Here is an 18,381-nt window from a genome sequence, read left to right on the forward strand (position 1 = left end):
CTTTTATTTAAATAGATTATTATTTATTTAAAATGTGTTTTTACTTTAAGGGACGTTAACACCTAGCGAACATAACTTAGCAATAAATTTTAAAGTTATAATTATTCCATTTTTAAAATTATGCTTAAAAAATATAATTTATCATATCTAGTATTACATCGGAAAATACCTTAGATTCTAGGTTTAAAGAAAGTTAAATAATAGAAACCAATTTTTTCAACAAGTTTTTGTTATATATAAATTAAACAAACAATACCAACTAAATGTCAGTGTTCCATTTAAATGCAATTCACCCAGCAGGTAAGTGCTACCAATGAAAATACACCCAAATTTAAAGGGTTTACGAATAGTACCATATTGCACGATAGCATAATATATGTTAAATACATGATAACCAAACTAATAAATACAAGCTAAAATGGACAACATAAAGTTTAAATTGGTAAAAACTATAACTACACAAACAAGAATATTCTAACAAGTGGGTGGATCTTATATGTACCCTATTTTTCTCAATATTTTTATAGTATGGTCTGTCTGTGTAAAATAAGAAAATAACATTTGTAATCTCTTCTTGAATTGGATCGTATGCATAAGTTTAAGCATATAAGTATAGTGGTTGCAACTCTCTTTGTTTTGTCACAATGTTTCAAAGAGAAAAATCTACAATTTTTATGAATATGTTGCCACCATCCAAGCAAGAATGAAATAAAATAAACAAATTGGATAAACAGCCAAAGCCTTTCTACCTTCTGGTTGACTATTACCAAGAAAAGCAATAGACGCTTAAAAAACAAAAAAGAATTAATAAAAAAATACAGGACAAATTGGGTTTGGTGATTTTAATAAACCATTTCGTACCTGCGGCATGTTATAAAAGGTAATATTTTTCCCTTATGTATGTTATAATAAAAAATGCCTATGCTTTTGCTTACCGTGTATAGACCAGCCATATGCTGCTGCAGTAACCAGTAATCTTACAACAACAAGAACTACTGATTCAGTAAAAACATGAACTAGTACCCAGCATATTATCATAGCTACAACAAGTGGAACTATGCAATAACCAAGAACGCAAACGCTTTGAAAAAAGGAACTAAAAAAATAAGCGAATTAGAAAAAAATTTAAAGATAATATTTAAAAAAAAGTTGTTCAAAACTTTAACATACATGTGACTTCCCAATAATTGTGCATTTAAAGTTACAAGTGCTGCTCCGGCCCACACCACAACAAAAACTTCGGCAAATTGTGGGCCCATATCTCCAGTTTTATCATCAGCAACTCCTGTAATAATCACAACATGTAAAAAAATCTGCTAATATAGGTAAACAATCTAATAAATTTATAGTTATTTATTTACCTTGTAATAGTGCTGCCATAATAACACATAAAAGTAAAGGGCCCCATAAATCCCCTGAAAATAAAATAAAGTGTTTAAAATAAAGGTTAATTTAACAATGTATATGGTTATTATACTTACAATCTTTTAGCAATATGGAATTATTTCTCGGGTAAACAATATGTGCAAATTTTTGACCAACAGCTTTTAGGTCCCTTAACTAAAAAGAATAGTATCAAAGCATTTACAAAAGTACATGAATTATATATTTTTACATAACATAAATGCAGTATTTAAAGTGTAGTAAATAAACCACCACAAAAACAGCAGCATGGTCTAGTGGTCAGAACACTTGGTTTTACTACATGAGGTTCTGGGTTCGATAACCACTGCTCTCCTATTGTAGTGCCCCCAAGTAAGGCAATATTAAATGGTATAAACTCCCGCTGAGTCAATACTAAATCATTACCTTTTAATTAGCGGCAATTATCTGATTATAATCAATAATATTCCTGCCAAAAGTAACTCCAGACTGGGTCGGGCTGTCAGGGTAACTAACAGATGATACTATATCTTTAGGTCATAAAGTTAACCTTTCCACATCGAGGATAAATAAAAGTAAAAAAAACACATTCTTGTCTTACTATTGTGACTTTAACGGGTTCGTCTAAAGTTGATAATTCGTCTTCTTCGCCAATCTCTTGATTCGGATCAACTGGTTGAGATATTTCTCCCTCCACTGCGCTATAAGATACGTCTTGAAAATCTGTCATATTGTTGCTATATTTTAATGTACATACACAAAGTTGTACTGTTGTAATCTTTTGCTATAGGTTAAATTTATTTTAAAACAATACTTAACAAAAAAACAGCTGTTAAAATTGAATGCGTGTATTAAAAAATAGATTGGAATTTAATTTGTTGGTGGTTGATTGATTTCGAAAAATATTAAATTTATTTATCCTCGATATAGAAAAGTCAACTGAATTATAAAGTTACCTTGACCCATACATGAGTTGCCTTTGGGAGTCTGAGATATTATCATAAGTGGGTACAATTAATTGAAAAAGTAACTTTGTTAGATAGTGATTCGTTACACAATACATCAACTTCGTTAACTTTAATTTGTAAAATTAAATGGAATATAACTAAAGTTATCGATAACCGTTAATGTTAACATTTAAATTAAACAATTCTTTCGCATCAATTCGCAGTTTAGTTAAACTTTTGACCCCTTCCAGCCTACCCTTCCGGCCTACCCTTTCGGCCTACCCTATCCTCTTACCCCACCCTTCTCCTCTTTCCTTTCCCCCCACCCTGCTTACCTTTCCCTCTCCCTTTCCACGCCTTAACCCTTTTGCCTACCCTTTCCCACCTTACCTTGACCCTGATTCCTCCATCCCGTAAGTGAAAAGAGACATCCATCCACAGACGGAGCTCTTTCCACTTGTCCAGCAAAAACAGCTTTCATCTAGAAAAACAAAAAATTTTGTAAAATAAAATTTAAAAAAAAAAATAAAAATAAAATTTTGTTTGTGGTGCCTAATTTAAATTTATTCTACAAAAATTATTACGCACCACAAATAGTAAGATATTTATTTATAAGATGTAAAAGCAAAAGTGCAATTATCTTTGGGGTTCCCCCCCAACAATTTAATCTAATGTCTTATGACTTTGGGAAGTGTCATATTACATTTAATATTGTGATACGGTAAGAAGACGGAGATTTTTAACATTTATTAACTTAGATTGAAAAAAATTGGGATAACGATCATATATATTAACGGAAGCAAAATTTACCAGTTTCGATAATAATTTTTAAGGATAACTTAAAAGTCAAATTTTTATGCAAAAGTTTACTTCGTTAATCAACGATTAGCTGGTTAACGGTTTAGTGCCCACTTTTAATCGCAATGCGAAGACATCACAAACAGATTTATTTTTTTTGTCTCTGGGTTTTTATAGAACTGTAGTGAGGTTAAGATCAAATTTTGAAGGCCACAGTTTTTTATTCTGTATCTTCACTCTTGACACTTATTGTACAATATGTCACTTTTTGTGAACTGATTATTATAAAAAAATCAATGATTTGTAATTGTATTTAGTTTAGAAGAAATTTTTCGTAATCAATCAACATATAAAAATCCTTTTTGTGACTTCTAAAAAGTTAACGTAAGGACTTGTGCAAGACCACAATTTTTGTCAAAATAGACATTACTCGAGATCTTACTATTCGTTAGTTTGTATCTTTTCTAAATAGGAGTTAAAGTACGTCGTCTAAAACTGCGACTACATTGATTTCTGGTTTTGTTGTTTTAGCTGCTGCAAAGGAGCGTCTTCAACTGGTTGGTTTTCTTTTTTCGAAGGTTAAGCGGTTGTGAAGAAGATAAAGTTAAGAGGGTTTTAGGTTATGCAGGGTTAGGCAAGAGGACTCAGGGGAAGGGTATTTGGCTATTTTACTAGAATTTAATTTGGTTATGTTTAATATATAACGTTGTGACGCTGTCACATTAACGTTACTCATCCTGTTGTTAAATGCATGTTGCAAGTTTTGAGAATTTACAAATTCAAAATTAAAAGGAAACTTAACTAATGAAGGTCTATTTGGTAAGTAACTTAAAAGATTTGATAATAATAAATTTTTTACTATAAGGTAAAGTCTATATAATTATAATTTGCAAAATAGAAATCTCGTTTGTCAGTTTGTAGCATATCTGATTATTGTCTGATTGTCTCATTTGTGTATGTTTATCGGTTTTTAACAACCGACTGACTGAAAACTTTTGAAGAAGACATTCTCTATTAACCATTTTTACACTAATTTCTTTATTGGACTGGGAATAGCCTGCCTTTGGCTTAAGGTACACTACAACACAAAATCAAAAAAGAAGAAAAGTTAATTTTACAACAATAAGTTGTTCAATAGTTTTATCAGTTCATAGTTTATTAACAAACCCTTTTTTATGTTTCAAGATTAAATAGTCATTAGTTGGTTTGTGGTTGCTATATTCCGTCCATAAGCAACAAAAAATGGAAGTTCGAATGTACAACGATTATCTTGATATGAGTGAAGAAGAAAGTTTGCTAGCTCTCAGAAATTATGAGTTGGAGGCTTACTCCTCCATGGTTACTGCTCTAAGAGCTTCAGGTGACCTCAATGAGTCAAAAAGAGATTTGCTTCTCAAAGTGAAAAGTCAACTTGGAATCTCAAAAAGCCGATACAAAGCAGAGGTAAATTAGTTAACTGGTGGTGTAGTGGTAAGAACACTTGTCTTTACTACACGAGGTCTGGGGTTTGATTTTCACTCCTGTTATAAAAAAAAAGAATTATTTTCAAAGAAATTTGCAATATTTATATTTTTGACAGATCCGGCGAGCCGTTAATGACGAGAAATTATCAACAATTTGTTATCAGATTAATGGTAGTTCGTTTGAAACTGAGTGGCAAAAAGAAGGAAGAAATTTGTTTGGTGTTTTAAATCGACCATGTCCTATTACAGCTTACACTAAAATTGCTGATGAGATAGCAGAAATTGCAGCCGCCGAAAATGCAATGATTAATGCTGCCGGATCAGGTATTCATAAATTATAAATTAACAAGTTAAAATTTATAGTTTAAATTATTTTAATTAACTTTGTCATGTTGTAAATTTTTACAGGGGATTCTCATAAATTTTCCAAAAAATCTCATGCTGTTAATCCGGCTAAAGATCCAGTTAAAAATATTGATCCTGAAGAGTTGTTGCCTCTTACAAGGAAGAGAAAACTGACAGAAAGTTGTGTTGAAAAGCATCATGTTTCTACATCAACTAAGGATTTGGGTAAGAAAGTAATGATGGTTTAGCTGTTTTTACATTTTAAAAATATTGTAAATTAAAAGACTGCTGTTTCACAAAAAATAATTAATAATAAATTCAAATTTTTATATTTTCAGTGAATTTTTCTACACAAGTGCCAATCAATGAAGAATTGCAAAAAAACTTGAATGCTGACTTGACAAATCCTGAAAAAAATTTGTCAGAATATGTTTACCTACCTGGTGGTACGGTTGTACGTTTACGGGCATCAAACAGCAACAAAAAAGAGCCATGTGAACGTAGTGACGACAAAAATGCAGATGGTCGATCACAAAAGAGGAAAAAATCGTCCTCTTCTTTTCAAGAGGAAGATGAATACACAATTTCAGAGGTTTATCGTCCAGATGATATTAGGGAGTACAGAAAATTAAAATCTTCTCCCCAGAAACAAACACATTTTCCACCTCCTCCCGATTATGTTACATCACTCAACCCAATTGCACAACATCAACACGTTGAAACTGTCGACTTGCAGAATCAACAAATAAATCAACAGGCATTTGTTGCTCAACAAAATTCTGAAAACTACCATGCAATGCAGCATCAAAGTGAGCACAAAGCAGCACCCCAGTCTTCTAGCAAAAAATCTCAAGTCACTTGTATTAGAGTGAAGAGAAAACACATGCAGCAAGAAATTCCCGATAATTTGGCATTGGTTCAACAAACTCCTGTTCCCCCTGAACATTTTGAGCATCTTTATACATCAGTTGGAGCCACCGGCAGGTAAAATTTAAAGAAAAATTTTATTTCAACATAACCGGTTATTTTTTATAACTAAACTTTAGTAACTACTGATGGGCTAATATTTTATTTGTGTTAAAAAACATTTTTTTAATATTTATATATTTTTTTCCTGCAGTATTAAATCGAAATCAGGTTTATCCCGGTCACATGGTAGTGGTCAATCATGGACAACAAAACATAATGTTGCTACTGGAAACAAAACTAAAAGGAAAGCTCAGAGATCTCCTGTTCAACAAACTGGAAGAAATCTTCATAATCCTCCATTCTCGAGGTTTATTTAAATTTTTGTTTGGTAAAGTGATTTTTATAGTAATATTACTGTGATATTGTTGTGTGTTACAATTATGAAATCTTGTTTAAATATTAAATGAATTTTTAAATTTTTTGTAAAGTTGTTGAAACATTATATTGTCCATAGTAATGGAGCTTATAAATTGGATATATGCACAAAAAAGTTTGATATATGCATAAATAAGCTCCATAAGATATACATAACAAAAACATTAAGATAACTAAGGTTTTTCAACCATATACTTGTGCAGAAGTAATAGTGCTGGTGGCAAAGTTATCAGACTTTCATCGTTCCCCGAATCTTCAAATGAGCCCCCAAGAAGTTACCCAGACCGACCTTTAACCTACAATCACCCCACTATCCCCAACATTCTCCGTCATTCTTCTCCCGTTTTATCCAACCAGCATTTTCCACCCTCAGGAATGCCTCGGCTTTTAAGGCCTGAGATGTCGGGTTCGATTCTTCACCAAGGAACAGCGCTGCCAATAAATGAAGCAGTATTTTCTTCAGGGTTGCCAGATGATGTTAAATCACCGCAGCGAGTTTTTCGACCGGCACTGAAGGTTTCCTCAGCTTGTAAGTAGATTTCCAAATAATTAATTCTGTTTCTAAAGTAAATTATAGTTAATTATGTTTAGTTTTTTTGTAAATTCTTTAAACTACTTTTTATTTTTTTAAATTTTTAGTTGTATTTTTGTAAACTGTTTTTGTATCTTGTTTATATTAGCACAAGCTCTACATAAGCGAAATAAGTTTGAGAGAAATCTAAAATCAAGCTCAATTGAAACAGGTAATATATTGCTAGATTAATAGATTTATTTGGAATTTTTATAAATTTACACAGATCTTAATAGTTTAAAAAATTCTGATAAAATAGATTAATACCTTATTTAATAACCTAATTATACTTTTTGTAAGGTTTGGCTCCAGTAAGTGCAATTGTATCTAGAGTTGCATCACCATCTGCTTTTCAGGAATCTAACGAAATTTCGAACAATTATCTAGCTCAATCTCAACAAGTCAACTTAGGTAAACAAACTAAAAATTAATACAAAATATGTTATCTTTGCTTAGTTTTTGCTTTATTTTTGCTAGTAATTTTTTATTCTAAAAGGGGCCTTAAATAAGTATTTTAAAATTGTTTCTTTTTAAACGTTAAAAAAAAACAATTTTAGGTAAAATGAAAGTTGTTCGCCCTCCACTGCTGAAACAAGGTCAAAGAGCTGCAAAACATTTTTCCCGGGTTATGTCTACTTCAAGTCCACATCAATCTGAACAACTACCACCCAGCTATTTTAATGAATTTGCAGGTATTTTGTTATTAAGGCTGTAAACTTGTCAGAATAAAAATTCACTCAATTTTTTCAAGTTTTTAATTTCGTATCTTATGTATAGTTATACTAAAATAAACAAAATTACCTAAAAAATGTTGCATCAAAAATGCTAAAAATGTGAAATTTTGGGTTAAAACTACATATTTACACTTTTATCTCAGGAATACCCCAAACTACAAACCCCCATCTTCATCCAGTTGACCCACACAGGTCACAGGAGATCATGTTGAACCCCTCAAAGTTGCTCACCCACCAACCACCCCATCTAGTGTCCATTCATCAGTCATTTCCTCGACCTTTATCACAATCTGCCATAGTTAAACCCACCAACTTGGTAATCGGGGAACAACAAACTAAATCAGGTTAAATACATTTAAAAAATTAATTTTTTTTTAAATTTAATTTTAAATGTTACAAATTTAATTTAAAACTACTTAAGGTTAAACTATGTTTATATGACCTTTTTTATCATATTTTAGCTTCCAGTTCATTTGCCACGTTAAGTGACTCAGAATCTCTACATGACAGTCTTGAAACCATCTCAACTGAAAGCTCTACTTCACAGAGCAGCGTGAGTCTAGCTGCATCTGGTCTTTGTGCCTTGGCCTCATCGACCATCGTACCAACCTCTGGTACCATACAATCTACTACTGGCACCATACAACAACCAGTGGTTGGTGATAAATCGGGTGTGAGAATAAGCAGTGGAAATATTATAAAGGTTACGCCAAGACCCTTGCCTGCTAACAAAGGTAAGTTTATTTAAAAAATATGTTATGTTTTTTTAAATTTAATAAAACATAAAAGTTTGCTATTAAACCACAATTTGCCCAGAAGTTTATTAAAAATTGTATTTGGTAGATTTAATAAGATCTAAAAGATTAAACTAATCTTGCAATTTGCCAAGGTGTTTATTAAAAAACTATATCTAGTCGGTTTAACTTTATCTGTGAAAATCTTCTTTAAAATTGTTGTTTACCTTATTATTTTTTTGTTATATATTTATCGTCGATGTGGAAAGATTGATTTTGCGACCTAAACATAGAGTAACATCACCCAGTTCCGAGTTTTCCTTGGCAGTTTGAGTTATTATAGATAATTGTCCAATAATTAAGCTGCTCATTAAGTATCAGCACCATACTGAAGGGTGCTACAGGATGAAAGCAGTGGGGGTTGAACCAAGAACCTTATGTAGTGAAGCCAAGTGTTTTACTACACCATGATAGAATCTATATTGTCAGCAAAAAAGATTAAACTTGTTTATTTTTTTGAATTAACTTTTTTTAAATTATGGATTAATCTTTATTTATTTTGTGCAGTCCTGCCACTTGGCACTCCCATCTCAGCTGGTCGAATAACAAAACAAGGTGGTGGAAATTTAATGAAACCGAGTATTATTGTTGTTCATAGACCCCCTGGTAGTAAGGCTGTTACTGCTACCCCGGTATGTTAGAACCTAAGAGTAATTTTTTAAATCACCAAGCTTTTTGGGGATACTTATAAGCCGCATAAGAATTCTTTTGTGTATATAGAAAACTTTTTATGTAATGATTTTTATATGTGCCAGTATTTAAATTATTATTTTTAATTTTTCCTATATTTCCAGGCCAAGTTTTTAGAGATTAGTGGCAAGGTAACCAAGCAAATATCACATGTTAAAACTGTCGGCAGTATAACGAGAACAGTCACTGTTACGAGCATGACGACATCTGCTTCTGTTATTAAACCTGTGTCAACCAAGGTAAGAAATTAACAAATTAAGTGCTTAGATTTAGATGTTTATACCCCCACAAAAATGTAACATAACATTTTATTAATAGTAGGCCTAGATTAACTTGTATTAAAATAGACCTAAGTTTTACATGTTTTGTTACAAAAATTAATAGTTAAATTTAAAACTTAGAATTTAAAAACGTTTTTGTTATCAACGAAAAATTTTATCCTTTTTTAGTTGGTAAGTGTACCCACTACAGTTAGAACAATATCCCATAAAGTTGGGATGACAGGTTTACCAACTCTGCAGAAGAATGTACCAGTACCAGCTAACACTATTCATATTCACAAGGGAAAAATGCAACAGGTTGGTGTTTTTAGTTATGTAGAATATATAGTGTTATTAATTTTTAGTAGTCAATAGCCTGTCCCACAGACATGACTTTAATTGTCATAATATGGTCGCAACCCCTTAACTGAAGTTTTGACCTTAATAATTTTCCTGGGCACCAAATGCGCCAGTTCTATTTATTTTGTAGGCTGTAAAATTGCATATACACTTATATATCATTCACTAAGCCCGATTTTATATAAATGTAATTAGATTTTGACCTGACTTATTGAATAAATATAATTTTTTAGTTTTTTATTAAAGGTTTTGTAAAAAAAAATCTCAAAATTTTATAATTATGATGCATTCCTTTTCAAGTTGGTTTTAAAGTCAAATCCGACTATTAGTGCCCCACCTAGTGGATTTGTACCCACTTCTCGATTTATCCATCCCTTGATCCCAGCATCTTCTCCTGCCGAGAAACCTAGAACAATAAGCGACGACCAGGATCCACATCATCTGGAAGAACCCAAATCTCAGCAAAATCTCACAATCATTAAGACTGGAGAAGATCCTAAGTCTGCATCTTCTTCCATGCAAGCTTCATCCAAGATTAAAGCATTGATGGCGATCCAGAAGAGCTCTTCTTCACCTAAAACACAGTCTATGGATCCAAAGAGTCCATCACCGAGTTATTCGATGTACTCGCAAAGTGCAGAAACATTGTCTAGAATTAAAGCTGCCTACCCCAACCCTAAACTGTTAATGCAAAAGTATAAGCAGAGGTTAGTTGCAATTTCAACAAACAAACATTTTATTACAAAAAAGGTAGAAGAACCAACGACACCAAAGGAAGAGCAGGAAAAATGAGAAGCCATCGGTTTTTTTTGGGTGTTGGTTTATGTACAGTAATTGTTAATTTGTTTGTGTTGTTTGTTTGTAAATAAACATCCTTTCTATCTAGTTGTTTCCAAGTTAATAGTAAAACATTTTAAAAAGCAAATAACGGGTGCCACCAATAAGATCATAAACAGAATATGACATTTTAGGAATAAACTTTTATCTACTTTTTTCTATCTAAGAATCATTTAAAGAACTTTCTTTTTTTTAATATAAATTAGTTATATTTTACTTTTTTTGCTAGGCAATTAGAATAAACAATTTTAAAAACTTAGCATAATATTCCAATAATCTAATATATCAGACTTAAAATGGGATAAAAAATTAATTAAAATAACATTTCTATGGAAATTCCCGCCGCAAACATCAGACGACATCTTTTCGACCAATAGGATTGATTGACGTCAAATCATCGGGCTGCGCTTGTGACTAAATTTCTGTCTTTCGCTAAAACTTTTGTCGAGAATCGGTCGGAATTTTGCTGCGGAGATTTTTTAAGTTTTACAGTTTGTTTTAAAAGACTAAAAGGTTAGTTTTAGGCAAAAAATATCTTATTTAATTTATAATTAGGTGAAATGTAACCAAGCTTTTTAAAAGTAATTAGTTTCTTAGGCTGTAGGTTGCAATAAAACACAATTTTTGTTAGGCTAAATTTCGGCATTTTCAAAATGGCGATTACATCGTTAAAAATGCAATTTTTAACTTAACTTTAGGCTAAATTCGACTAATTTTAAGTATATTAACTTTATTAAGGCTGGGTAGTGTACTGTTTTTATTTAGTATTAGGCTAAAGACAATCTTTTTTGGTAATTTTTTTTCAACTGATGAAGTTGTAGTTAGAGTCACGTCTTTTATATTTTATTTTGAAGATTAGGTAGCAATCTAGTCCTAATAAATATATATACTTTTAAAAGTAGTAAATTAACTTGTTTTTTTGTTCAGAATAAAATATTTATTGATGTCAAAAGTTCATCCCGCACTAGAAAGGTAATTTAAAGTTCAAGCGTAAAAACTTATAATAACGTCATAAACAGTTGCTTATAAGGCTATGTATTAGTATACAATTTTTACTGAAGACGTCATCGAACATAAAAGTGATTATTAAAAGATTAAATAGTTACAGTTTTTTTAGATTATGTTCAGCCATTGCCACAGACAAGTCTAGAAAGAGTAGGTCACTGATAATGACGACAGAGAAGGTTTCAAATTTATAAAAAATAATGTTTTTGGATTGTTAATGGTTTAATCTGTTCGTAAGTAAGTTAAGTAAATACAGGAGTTGTGTTTATAATTTTAAAGCAAGAAAAAGCATTAAAAATAACAATTTTCTTACAGAATCTGATGTGTTTGATTACTAGAAATCTGACACGATTTGCTCTTGCCCCAAAAAGGGCAAAAGGCGGGAAAGTCTTGCAACAAGTGATGACGTCATAAGTGGAGAGCAACGAGAGATAACGTATCTTATCTAGTTTTCGAATATAAACATCATCACGTAAGTTTTGTTAATATACTTATAGGCCTCACGTTTAATTTTTTACTTAAAACAGTGATTCGGTTTAATTTTTATTCTATTAGTTATAAACATATTGCAATTTTTAATATATATATTGTAAATTTAAAGTGTGTTCTGGCTTTGCCGTTCTTGATTTTTTTTGTTGTGGCTGTTTTTTTTTGTTGGTTGTTTCTGCTGGTGTCTTTTTTGTTGGTTGTTTTTGCTGATGTCTTTTCTGGGTGTTTTTCTTGGTGTCTTTTTGTTGGTTTTTTTGCTGTTTTTTTTTGTTAGTTTCTTTTGTTGTTGGTTGTTTTAGCTGGTGGCTTTGTTTATGGTTGCTTTTTATTGTTTGTTGTTTTTACTGATGTCTATTTTGTTGGTTGTTTTTGCTGGTGTCTTTTTTGGGTGTTTTTGCTGGTGTCTTTTTGTTGGTTGTTTTTGTTGGTGCTTTTTTGTTAGTTGTTTTTGCTGTTGGCTTTTGTTGTTGGTTGTTTTTGCTTTTGGTTGTTTTTGCTGGTTGCTTTTATTGTGAGTTGTTTTAACTGGTGGCTTTTTTGTTGGTTGTTTTTGCTGGGGTCTTTTTGGGTGTTTTCGGCGGTGCCTTTTTGTTGGTTGTTTTTGCTGGTGTTTTTTTCATTGGTTGTTTTTGCTGGTGCCTTTTTTGAGTGTTTTTGTTGGTTGTTTTTACTGGTGTCTTTTTGTTGATTGTTGTAGTTATTGGTGATTTTTTGTTGAAAATTTTAAATAAGAAAACCTTTTTAATTTATTATATATATATTATTTTGCAATATATTTTTAAAAATCCAAGCAAAAAGCAGTTAAATGGATTCATCAACTAAATGTCATGAATAAAATATCTTAAACTTCTTTTAATTTTTTTGTGGGATTTAACCTGATGGAATAAAAATGGAGAGGAACAATGGAAACACAATGAGGATTCTAGTAACAATGTTAAAGACACACGAGAACAATTTAAGAAAAGTTGGTTTTAAACAAAACATAACTAGCAGTTGGAATTATTCCTAATTTTACAATGTTATTGTCATTCAAAACACTTTTGCTATGTAATAAAAAATAATAAATTATTTTGCATTTTGTACAAGTTTGTCCAACATTTAAAAGATTTTAAATTGATTAATCTGGCATATTGTGTTTTTTAAAGCAAATAATATTTAAAAAAAATAATTTAAACAAATCTGACATTATATTTTAATTTAGAAAATCAACTAATGAAACGAACATCAATTTTAATATTTAAACCATTGAATAAACATCATGAAATCCCTTTATGGCTCTAAGCTGCCATATATTATTTTTTTTTATTTAGGTACAAAATCAACTGGTCCAACAACATTATTCTGTCATTTAACTAATAGAAAGTTTTTTTCTTTAATATGTAAAATTTTTAGAATTAAAATTAGTCATATTCATAAACTATTGAGTTATAATTAAACTAACTATGTCCCAGATAAGTCTTACAAGAATGCCATAATTATTTGTCCCTACATAATTAAATCTTTATACACTTAACCATTTTTTGTCATATCTTAATTCTGTGACCCAGTTTTAAAATATTGTTAATTTCAAGATTAATAAAAAATTGTTTTCAAAAATAAATCATGTGATCTTATTCGGTCGGTTGTGATCTTATTTCGTCAGTCGTGATCTTATTCCGTCGGTTGTGATCTTATTCCGTCGATTGCGATCTTATTTTGTCGGTTGAGATCTTATTCCGTCGTTTGTGATCTTATTTAGTCGATTACGATCTTTTTCTTTTAAAATTATTACTGAAAACCAGATTTTATTCCGATATGGTATTTGTTCTTCATACATCTATTTGTTAAACTATTAAAATCGGTATATAATATTATAATCCAGAAAGTTATGTTAAGTAAAAGTTCACTTTACCATATGTGTAATATCCCTAAAAAACCTTAATTTGGTAATTTGAGCTTGGACCTTTCGTGGTCGTATTACTTGCATGAGATTTCTACGCATCCCCCAAATATTAGGTCAGCAGAATTTCCCAAAAATTGGGCTCTTTTTTGTTTTTAAGGACTACGCTTTGAAAAAGCTAAGGCATGATATCGATTACAAGATGCTTTTAAGTAGCGTGACCATGCGTAAAATTGCTAAAAAAAGGTGACTGGCTATTTATTAAAACTGGACGTTTTGGCAAGACCTTATAAATTCAAAAATTTATATAGTTCAGCAAGCAAAACCTGGTTAAAAGATGAAATTAGTTTTATTTCTAGCGTTAGCTGTATGTCTAACAGGTATGAACTTAAATGCTAGCGATATTATAAGTTTTGTTTTTTAAACTTTAAGTAATTCGTAAAAGAACAAGCTAACCTACTATTTGTTTTAACGTCTAAACCACCTGTTTAAGGTACATTGGCGAACCACATCAAAGAAATAAAAACCACAATTTATGCTGATTGTGTGATACAAGGAAAAGAGGGAATAGCTGGAAAAATTGCCTTAAGAGATAGTAGTCACGGGGTAACAACAACAAAATAAAATGCAGTTATTTTCCGAAATTGTCCAATAACATTCAGAGTTATCAAGTTTTATTTTATTTTTTTGTAGGTTAACAAATCAGTTGTGGTACATTATTATATCACTGGTGTGAATCCATGTGAAAAGTTTAAAGTTCGTGTTCACAAGAATTCTGTAGGAAGGAATAACTGCAACGGCCATGGTGAACGGTTCGATATCTCTAACTCGCCTCGGTAACTGCTACTATGTAAACTTACTTTATTTGTTTAATGTAAAGCACATTTAATATATACCTACATAAACAAATGCTCTATTTAGAATCGAGGGTAACTTTGGAAAAGTAAAATCAGATGCTAATTCTGTGATACACATTAAAAAGAGAGAAATACATGGCGTTGAGTTAAATGGAGATAACTTAATTATCGGAAAATCCATTGTGGTAAGTTAGTTAACACATTCATAAATAAAGTGCGTTGGTATGTAAAGGCCATGTTTTACATTTAAAACACATTCTATACGTAGAGATATTAACACTATAAAAACTGTTCTAAGTTTTTGCTTTAGATACGCATGGGTAAAGACAAAGTTTGCTGCAACATTGGACCAGTTTCAGGTTATTTATATCGACAAATAAAAAACAACGGAAATAAAGAGTTTCGTAAAAACAATATAAAACGACATTGTCCTGCATGAGTAACTGTGTGCTTTATGGAATATGCCAGTTTAATCGACTAAAACGTTTAAAGAGACTGTTTTACTTGAGCTTGTGTATAGGCTCATATTGATAACTAATAAATACTAAAAAAATGTTTTGGGTTTACGCTTAAATTTTAGATTTGCAAAACTTTTTGTTTAAAATTCTTCGTTACATAATGCTACGGGTCATTTAGGGTTGCTTTAAAGTAAACCTGTTTTAAATGATGTGTTTGCTGAAGCTGCAAAACAAAAGTATCGATTACAAAAACAGTGTTCAAGTTTTTGCAGCGATGCATAGAATCCGCTGACGATGTCAATTTATTTAGCAAACAAAAACTTAAAATTTGCTAACAGAAAGGTTTTAGATTTCGCACAGTATGCATTAGGCATGAGTTTTAGTACTATGGCGATATTTTAGATTTTTACCAAAATCTTAAATTTTATTTTATATTAAAGGCATTTGTTTTAAATTACTAAGACAGTGTTGAAAATTACAGAACCATGAAAATTGTCTTACTCTTAGCCTTGGCGACATGCTTTTTAGGTAAATTAAATTACCTTTGGTATTTTTATTTTTTTTTAATTTTCAAATGTTTTGTTTCAAAAATATTTGGCATGTATAGGTACGATGCTAGTGCACGGTAAAAAGAAAGCTCGTTTTGCTCACTGTCCTCTTAAAGATAACAAAGGACACATATGCCTCAAGGAAAAGGGGCATGGCGTAAGATATAGCTTAATATTAGCAACTATGTTTTGGTTCTATACATTACATGCTAAAGGTTTAATCGTTTTTATTGTAGGATGATAAATCTCTAGTTGGTCAATTCCACGTAACTCACGTAGAGGCTTGCGAATATTTTAAAGTTCACGTTCACGAAAGTTCAGTAAATGATCAGTGCGTAGGCCATGCGGGCCACTTCAATCCAAATACCACAACGAAGTAAGTTTATATATTTACTATCTCTAATATGAGAGAACTACCCCTTAATATGGAACCGGCAGCATGGTGTATTGGTCAAAACACTTGGCTTAACTACACGAGATCTTGGGTTCGATTCCTACTGCTTTCATGCTGTAAAACCCTTAAGTAAGACAAAATAAAAAGTCAGAACTTCTGTTGAAACAATACTTAATCAGCAGCCTAACTATCGGAGAAATATCATTTATAATATACCAATTGGCAAAAGCAACTACAGACTGGGTCGGAGTAATTTCAATTATTATTTATTATAATGTCGACTTGGTACACTACAAACTTATTGTTTTAATTGTTTAGGGACGAGGGCAATCTTGGTAAAGTTAAATCAAACCCTAACTTTATGATCCACATTAGCCACAAAAAATTACCAGATCTTTCATTGGATGGCCCGGATTCTATTCTAGGCAAATCGATCGTGGTAAGTGTTAGATCAATATCTCGCAAAACTAATATACAAGGATTTATTCTAAAAAACAAGAATTTATTCTAAAAAAAAACAAGTTAAAACTAAAACCCCTTGTTTGTATTAAAGTGGTGTAAGGCTATTTAGAAAGTGTTTTTTTTTAATTTGCTTTAGTTTCTTAGCTTTTTAAAATAGCAATTACGAATTTTGTCAAAATTGGAGCAGGTGTACTGCTTGTATAAATAAAAGCTTTGGTAGCTTATATGTTTATAATAACTTGCTTGTTTCGCATTTAGTTACATCAGGGCGACAACAAGCTATGTTGCAACATTGAATCAATTAACGCAAAGACATACCATCGTATGGTTGAAATGGGAAAGAAAGATTTTTTGTTTAATAACAGAAGAAGAAGTCTTTGTCCCAACTAAGAATGGAATCAAAAAATACTCACATAGGATCAATCAAAACTAGATTAATTTTAATTAAGTTTTTTACTGATTTAAGTTAAATATTTTCAGCTAAAGAAACTCTTTTGTTTATAAATATTGTAAAATTTGTTGTATTGTGGATATAATCTCATGTAATAAAGTATAACAGAAAAAGTTAGTTATGGTGATAGCGTAAAACACTTAAAGTTTATAAGTTTGTGTATTTATAAAATTTTAAGTTAAATTAAGCTCCTAAAATAAAGTTTCTCTGGTTGTAAATTGTACGCAAATAACCACTTGTGGGCGTTAATGTTTATAAACTTTGTTTCTATGGTGTGGGTGAATCCCCGCTTGTCGTCATAACTATAATAAAACACAATTTTTTTAAGCAAATAAAACGTGGTCAGTTGATTTGCTATTTTTAAGTTCTGCAGGGGAAATTTTACTGTTAAAATAGGAAATATATAATATAAAATGGCTAGATTTTTGGAGGAAGAACAAATTGCAGAATATAGGGATTGTTTTAATCTTTACGATAAAAAACATAACGGAAAACTTATGTGCACTGACCTTCTCACTGTAATGCGATCTTTAGGTGCATGCCCGACGCCCAAGGAAGTAAAATCACACCTGGAGAGTATAGGAAAGAAAGCGGTTTCGACGGAGTACATGGATTTTTCACAACTGTTGACTATAATGCATAAACAGCAGGCAAGTGAGAGCACTATAAGCGATGATATTCTAAAGGCGTTTGCAATGACGGAAGAGTCCAGAAACGGAGAAATACCTGTACGTGTTTTAAAGCATATTATGATGACAACCGGGGAAAAACTTAACGTAAAAGAAGTCGACCAAATGTTACGTGCAGCGAACATGCAGAATAAATCTAGGATCAAATATAAGGATTTTTTGGCAATGGTGTCAATGCCAATACCAGACTATTAGAAAAAAATGGTTTTATTAAACTTGTGATAATTTTATTTTTTTAATTTGGTGCCTTTTGGATTAAGTGCAATTATAAATCATTTCTTTTGTGGCTTACCTAATCAATCATGATTTAAATATATATACTGTTGTTTTTATAATTTTAAATGTCCTTATTTTTAAAACCCAATGTTAGTTAATTGTTATAAATGTCTGCTTTTATGTGCACAACCTTTAGAAAGGTTTGGATAAATTTTTTTAGACAGTAGGTTACTAATTAAAAGAAAAAAAATATTAAATAGATATGAAGTAGTTTCTGCGTTAAAAATATTTTTAATTGCTTAAAACTATGTTTTAATTTTGATACTGTAAAACCCTAAACCTTATTTTGTAATTCATATATTTTAATCTACATAATATAATGTCGTTTTTTTGCAATTTTAGAACTA

The 18,381-nt window shown here is 31.0% G+C and overlaps 5 protein-coding genes across 5 annotated transcripts; 4 read left to right on the plus strand and 1 right to left on the minus strand.

The window, feature by feature from the left end:
* Positions 1-22: 22 nt before the first annotated feature.
* Positions 23-2,224, minus strand: LOC145752490 (protein YIPF6-like). Its single transcript, XM_082568793.1, has 6 exons — positions 1,985-2,224; positions 1,482-1,560; positions 1,362-1,415; positions 1,171-1,285; positions 936-1,096; positions 23-785 (listed from the first exon to the last, which is right to left on the minus strand). Exons 1-6 carry the CDS (start codon positions 2,111-2,113, stop codon positions 673-675), a joined length of 651 nt encoding a protein of 216 aa, XP_082424919.1. The 5' UTR covers positions 2,114-2,224; the 3' UTR covers positions 23-672.
* Positions 2,225-3,819: 1,595 nt separating this feature from the next.
* LOC145758215 (uncharacterized) lies at positions 3,820-10,507 on the plus strand. Its single transcript, XM_082572496.1, has 16 exons — positions 3,820-3,947; positions 4,314-4,571; positions 4,708-4,915; positions 5,000-5,161; positions 5,275-5,920; positions 6,057-6,212; positions 6,484-6,809; positions 6,961-7,023; positions 7,152-7,262; positions 7,409-7,543; positions 7,729-7,929; positions 8,047-8,319; positions 8,887-9,011; positions 9,174-9,308; positions 9,519-9,647; positions 9,990-10,507. Exons 2-16 carry the CDS (start codon positions 4,371-4,373, stop codon positions 10,479-10,481), a joined length of 3,363 nt encoding a protein of 1,120 aa, XP_082428622.1. The 5' UTR covers positions 3,820-3,947; positions 4,314-4,370; the 3' UTR covers positions 10,482-10,507.
* Positions 10,508-14,154: 3,647 nt separating this feature from the next.
* On the plus strand, positions 14,155-15,508 carry LOC145761825 (uncharacterized). Its single transcript, XM_082574609.1, has 5 exons — positions 14,155-14,279; positions 14,393-14,505; positions 14,593-14,735; positions 14,821-14,941; positions 15,067-15,508. Exons 1-5 carry the CDS (start codon positions 14,237-14,239, stop codon positions 15,193-15,195), a joined length of 549 nt encoding a protein of 182 aa, XP_082430735.1. The 5' UTR covers positions 14,155-14,236; the 3' UTR covers positions 15,196-15,508.
* A 77-nt stretch (positions 15,509-15,585) lies between these two features.
* LOC145761842 (uncharacterized) lies at positions 15,586-17,204 on the plus strand. Its single transcript, XM_082574610.1, has 5 exons — positions 15,586-15,742; positions 15,822-15,919; positions 15,999-16,138; positions 16,475-16,595; positions 16,877-17,204. Exons 1-5 carry the CDS (start codon positions 15,700-15,702, stop codon positions 17,006-17,008), a joined length of 534 nt encoding a protein of 177 aa, XP_082430736.1. The 5' UTR covers positions 15,586-15,699; the 3' UTR covers positions 17,009-17,204.
* Positions 17,205-17,392: 188 nt separating this feature from the next.
* On the plus strand, positions 17,393-18,278 carry LOC145763185 (calmodulin-like protein 4). The gene has a single exon (XM_082574737.1). The coding sequence runs from the start codon at positions 17,483-17,485 to the stop codon at positions 17,951-17,953; it is 471 nt and encodes a 156-aa protein (XP_082430863.1). The 5' UTR covers positions 17,393-17,482; the 3' UTR covers positions 17,954-18,278.
* The last annotated feature ends 103 nt before the right edge of the window (positions 18,279-18,381 follow it).

This window comes from Corella eumyota, chromosome 1, assembly GCF_963082875.1.
Source record: "Corella eumyota chromosome 1, kaCorEumy4.1, whole genome shotgun sequence".
NCBI classification, from domain to species: Eukaryota; Metazoa; Chordata; class Ascidiacea; order Phlebobranchia; family Corellidae; genus Corella; species Corella eumyota.

Bases quoted from the DNA above. Each gene is read 5' to 3' on its own strand.
- LOC145752490 (XM_082568793.1), bottom strand. From the start codon at position 2,113: ATGACAGATTTTCAAGACGTATCTTATAGCGCAGTGGAGGGAGAAATA. The intron at 1,097-1,170 runs GTATGTTAAAGT...TTATTTTTTTAG, and splicing joins CAATTATTGGGAAGTCACAT to TTCCTTTTTTCAAAGCGTTT. The intron at 786-935 runs GTAAGCAAAAGC...TTGTTTTTTAAG, and splicing joins ATATGGCTGGTCTATACACG to CGTCTATTGCTTTTCTTGGT.
- LOC145758215 (XM_082572496.1), top strand. From the start codon at position 4,371: ATGGAAGTTCGAATGTACAACGATTATCTTGATATGAGTGAAGAAGAA. The intron at 6,213-6,483 runs GTTTATTTAAAT...ATACTTGTGCAG, and splicing joins CATAATCCTCCATTCTCGAG to AAGTAATAGTGCTGGTGGCA. The intron at 7,024-7,151 runs GTAATATATTGC...ACTTTTTGTAAG, and splicing joins ATCAAGCTCAATTGAAACAG to GTTTGGCTCCAGTAAGTGCA.
- LOC145761825 (XM_082574609.1), top strand. From the start codon at position 14,237: ATGAAATTAGTTTTATTTCTAGCGTTAGCTGTATGTCTAACAG. The intron at 14,506-14,592 runs GTAACAACAACA...ATTTTTTTGTAG, and splicing joins TAAGAGATAGTAGTCACGGG to GTTAACAAATCAGTTGTGGT. The intron at 14,736-14,820 runs GTAACTGCTACT...TGCTCTATTTAG, and splicing joins GATATCTCTAACTCGCCTCG to AATCGAGGGTAACTTTGGAA.
- LOC145761842 (XM_082574610.1), top strand. From the start codon at position 15,700: ATGAAAATTGTCTTACTCTTAGCCTTGGCGACATGCTTTTTAG. The intron at 16,139-16,474 runs GTAAGTTTATAT...TTAATTGTTTAG, and splicing joins AATCCAAATACCACAACGAA to GGACGAGGGCAATCTTGGTA. The intron at 16,596-16,876 runs GTAAGTGTTAGA...TTTCGCATTTAG, and splicing joins TTCTAGGCAAATCGATCGTG to TTACATCAGGGCGACAACAA.
- LOC145763185 (XM_082574737.1), top strand. From the start codon at position 17,483: ATGGCTAGATTTTTGGAGGAAGAACAAATTGCAGAATATAGGGATTGT.